This window comes from Mirounga leonina, unplaced genomic scaffold, assembly GCF_011800145.1.
Source record: "Mirounga leonina isolate KUSES-001 unplaced genomic scaffold, KU_Mleo_1.0 Mir_101595, whole genome shotgun sequence".
Lineage (NCBI taxonomy): Eukaryota > Metazoa > Chordata > Mammalia > Carnivora > Phocidae > Mirounga > Mirounga leonina.
The window spans coordinates 12,848,337-12,853,294 of NW_023270158.1; the positions used below are offsets into that span (position 1 = coordinate 12,848,337).

General features: G+C 41.8%; 1 protein-coding gene across 1 annotated transcript in view; it reads left to right on the forward strand.

The window, feature by feature from the left end:
- LOC118004163 (melanoma-associated antigen B10-like) overlaps positions 1–3,396 on the forward strand; it is a 4,090-nt gene extending 694 nt beyond the window's left edge. Inside the window, exon 2 of the mRNA XM_034995397.1 lies at positions 3,259–3,396. Within this exon, the coding sequence (XP_034851288.1) occupies positions 3,259–3,396 (138 nt within the window). The remainder of the gene's footprint in view (positions 1–3,258) is intronic.
- Positions 3,397–4,958: the final 1,562 nt, after the last annotated feature.

A 4,958-nucleotide genomic window follows, 5' to 3' on the forward strand; every position in this document is an offset into this window, starting at 1 on the left:
ACCCTCAGAAGCTGTGTCCAGAGTTAAGAGGCTAAAGCCTGGAATGGGGGCGCCTGGGTGGCTCAGTCAGTTAAGTGTCTGCCTTTGTGGCTCAAGTTATGATCCCAGGATCCTGGGATCGATCCCCACATGGGGTTCCCTGCTCAGCAGGGAGTCTGCTTCTCCCTCTTTCTTTGCTCCTCTACCCTCTGCTCTTTCTCTCTCTCTCTCCCTCACTCTCTCTCTCAAATAAATAAAATCTTAAAAAAAAATAAAGTCTGGAATGGAAAGCTATTTCTAACAATTACTTTTTAAGACCGTGAATTAACCAGAAATGGGGCAGAAATGGAAGGTGCCCTGTGCTCTTGCTTAGTACAGGTGAACACAGTGCACAAACTAGGTATTTTATGTACATTGTCTCCAGGGAGTCTCTGAGAAATAAGAGTAATTAATAATGCCTTAACCTGTGATGCTCAGAAGCCACTTGGCTGGCAGTCTTTGACTTGCACTGTCAAAGAGAGCTCACTCTGTTAATAGGGTATTTATATTAGGTTATCTTGAGTGTAAATTGGCAAATTCAAAGCAAGAGATAGATGTTTTGATGGGAGTGAACCAGGAAGTCCTTCACACATTTTCTATGAATGTTCTATGCACCCAGCTGGGGAAGATTATCCCAACTCACAATAAAAATGCTCAAAATGTTTCTTAGCAGGTAACTTACTTTTACTTAGTAATAAGTATTTTGGCTGATTTGGTGTGCTATGGACTAGAGCTATGTATTGCTATGGATATTCTCTGACATCTCCAGGATAAAAATATATTTTAAAATTCTAAGATAGGAACTTGGTAGTATTTGATGTCAGAATTTTAACACTAATAACTGCTAATTATCAAAGATCCAAAAAAGCCATTCACTGTACCAGGTACCTTACATAAATTACTTAACATTCCAACAGTTTGACTTCACAAGGTTTCATTGAGCCAGAGAGCAAGCTGACTACATCAAGCTTATTTTGCAGATGAGAAACCTGAAGCACACATAACTGAAATTTTCATGACTTCACATGTTCCAGAAAAGACAGGCCTGAGAATTCCTGGCCTGAATTCCTCTGGAGCCCACACTGTTTCACTCCTCCCAGCATGACGTCAAACTCATGTCTCTTAATTACTTTCTCTTCTCACTATTCCATGATGGCTCTCAAGCAATGAAAGAAGGACCCTGTGGCCGGGGCGCCTGGGTGGCTCAGATGGTTAAGCGTCTGCCTTCGGCTCAGGTCATGATCCCAGGGTCCTGGGATCGAGTCCCGCATCGGGCTCCCTGCTCAGCGGGGAGCCTGCTTCTCCCTCTGCCTCTCTCTGTCTGTCTCTTATGAATAAGTAAAATCTTAAAAAAAAAAAAAAAAAAAAGGACCCTGTGGCTGAAGTACTAAATGCAGGCCTAAAGAAGGAAGGTGTAAATGAAAATCAAGGACAAGTTGGGGATTGTCCATGGGTTCATTTTCCTAGGATCCTCCTGCCCCTTGCCCCAGGGTCCCTTGAGAGCTGGCGCTGCCCTGGTCCCAGCACTTGTGTGCAGTCCTGGCACTTTCCTGCATGACAGCTCCCTCCCCTGGGACTTTCCCAGTGGCCCTCATGACCAAACTGGGACCTGGCCCATTGGCCAGCTGTCCTGTGTGTCCTCCTCTGGAGGCTGCCCCTGCGCCTGGTGGCACAGAGAGCCACTATCCCCCGCCCTCCCCTGACTTAGAGCATTGCAATTCCTTGCAGCTCCCATCCCTCCCCCTGGCCCCTCTCTGACAGCAATTGCCCTTCTGTGTAATTCTGACAGGTTTAGACACCTCCTCACCTCCACCCCCCACCCTGGATACCTCCACCACATTCACAGAAGTCTGTTTTGTTTTGTTTTGTTTTTTTAACCAAATCTGCTGATAGGTAGACTCTAATCTGACACACAGAATATAGTGTGAGAGAAAATATATATTCATGAAGTTAGAGAGGAGGTAGTAGGAAGAAGATAAAATTATAAATAAAGGAGAATTAAAGCTGATGAATTATTTGAGACTGGCCACTAAATCCACACACTGATGAGTGAGCTTAACTGTGTGGTCAAAAACCAAAGCCTCCCTCCTACATGGTAGATGAGAAAGGACGGGAAATCACTGTGTAGCAACCATCAACACAGACTGAATGTTAACAGATCCTGTAGTTTTTCAGAAGTTATAGTAGTTTTCTATGGCTGCTGTAACAAATTACCACAAATTTACTGGTTTACAACAGCACATGTTTATTATCACAGTAGTTATTATCTATATTTCTATAGGTATGAAAGCTGGGAAGGCTTTGCAAGATTCTGTGCTTGGATTTTTGCAGCCCCGAGTCAAGCTTTCAGAGAGGCAGGCCTCTTATCATGATTTCTGGGAAGAATCTCCTTCCAAGGGGCACCTGGGTGGCTCAGTTGGTTAAGCAACTGCCTTCGGCTCAGGTCATGATTCTGGAGTCCCGGGATCGAGTCCCACATCGGGCTCCCTGCTCAGCGGGGGGTCTGCTTCTCCCTCTGACCCTTCCCCTCTCATGCTCTCTGTCTCCCATTCTCTCTCTCAGATAAATAAATAAAATATTTAAAAAAAAAAAGAATCTCCTTCCAAGATCATTCAGGTTGTTGGCAGGTCCAGTTCTTTGTGGTAATAATACTGAGGCCCTGTTTTCTTTCTTTTGGTTGTTTTGTTTTGTTTTGCTGTCAGCTGGAGCTGACAGCGTTTCTCCAGGCCTCTCTCCAGTCCTGAGCCCATCTACTTTGAGTCAGCAATAAAACATTGTATCCTTCTCACCTTTGGAATCTCTCTAACTGCCCCCCCCCCCCCGCACTCTGCTGCATCCAGCCAGAGAAAGTTCTCTGCTTATAAGGGCTCATGTCATTAAATTGGGCCCACTCTGATAATGCAGTGTAATCTCCTTATTTTAAAGTTGTTTTCATAACCTCACTACATCTACAAAGTGTAAAAACAAATTCACAGGTTTCAGGGATAAGGGTAGGGGTATCTTCATGGAGCAATTTATTCAGTCTATCACCAAGGTGGAAATGTCTCCCCAGCAGACATGCCACCTTCCTGCCCTGACCTTTTCAATAACCTCTACAGTCTCAATACACTGAGAATTTTCTTCTTCCTTTTGCTGCATGGTCAAAATCCTGGATTTTTTTGTACACCTGTACAAGTGTTCAGTCATGTTCATCAAGTGGTGTATAGCAGAAACTCAAAAGTTGTGATTTTGACCATGCAGCAAAAGGAAGAAGAAAATTCTCAGTGTATTGAGACTGTAGAGGTTATTGAAAAGGTCAGGGCAGGAAGGTGCTATAGAGTGAAGAAGGATGATTCCTCCCTGCTGAGATTTCCAGTGTCCTTTAGAAAAATGGTGTGATCCTGTATTTGAACACCTGTCACATAGTAGGCACTTAGAAAGATGTGGAGTGTTGCAAGGCAATTATGGCCTTCTGGGAAACTTCTCCAAGAATGAAGAGGGCTTTTGTCATACAAATTCTAAGTGTTGTACTCTACTGATGACCTACTCCGTAACTGTTTATAGAGAGACTGTAAGTGCTCTTCCACATCCTGTCTTGCTCTTCTTCCTGGGCTCATGGGATATTGCTATATTGTCAAATGCACTTGTATTAGAAAAGGTTTTGTGACTACCCTTGCCACCGAAATATGAACAGAAACAATGGTTGTCATCTGCAGACCAAGGCATTTGAGAGTCATTATGCCACTTCTATGCTTTCTGCCCCATTCAGCAGAATCAAGGAGATCCTGTGTTGAGATGTTGATCCACACCGTGTAAGCAGACTCTATCCCTGGGTCACCAGACAGGAAGGATCCTGCCAACCCAACAGGCCTTATGTGTATGAGAAGTAAACTTTCATAGTGTTAAGTCATTCAGATTTCAAGCTTCTTCCATTACATTCATTAGCAGTTACTTCATCTGAGTAACACACAGCTACTTTTTTTATTGTTAGCCTTTCTTAAATATACTAATTACAAAATAGTGCACATATTCTTGATGCTAAAGAAACTCTAAAAATATAGATAAATCAGTAAGTCCAATCCTTACTTCATCTTCCAAAATTCAGCTCTCCTCAGAAGTAACCACAATTTTAAAATGTTGTATATATTATTTTAAAATATAGTCTGGGCTTTTTCTTACATAGATGTACTAGAAAAATACAATGTGAGGGTTTTTTTAATGTACTTGGATAATGGTGTACATATGGTATGCCATAATTAATTTAATCAGTCGCCTCCTGATGGACACATAAGTTGTTTTCCATTTGTTGCTATAACCAATAAAACTGATATCAACACTATTAAATACAAATTATTGGGCAAATGTGGATGTTTTCTTATAGGAAAGACAAGTGAACATTAGGTTAAAGTGGAAGTACTTCATGTGATAACTGCAAATTTTTATGAGTATTGCTAATACTCTGTTTCAATAATGCTGTACCAATTTATATTCTCACATATTAATGTATGTAAGTATCCTAAACTCTCACAGCATTCTAATCAATTTTAAATGCTGATCAATCTTTTGTGTCAAAATATATTCTCACTGTTATTTTATTTGGAATTTCCATGTTTTCTAATTATGTATTTCAAAAAATAATTCTTTGTTAATTAATTCCCCATCCATAGCAAGCACGATTTTTTTTTTTTTTGTAAGGTATCTTGAGTACTGGGATATCTGTGGGTAAGTGTTTTAAAATTCTGTCAGGGGCGCCTGGGTGGCTCAGTTGGTTGAGCGACTGCCTTCGGCTCAGGTCAGGATCCTGGAGTCCCGGGATCGAGTCCCGCATCGGGCTCCCTGCTGAGCAGGGAGTCTGCTTCTCCCTCTGACCCTCCTCCCTCTCACGCTCTCTGTCTCTCATTCTCTCTCTTTCAAATAAATAAATAAAATCTTAAAAAAAAATAAAATAAAATTCTGTCAAT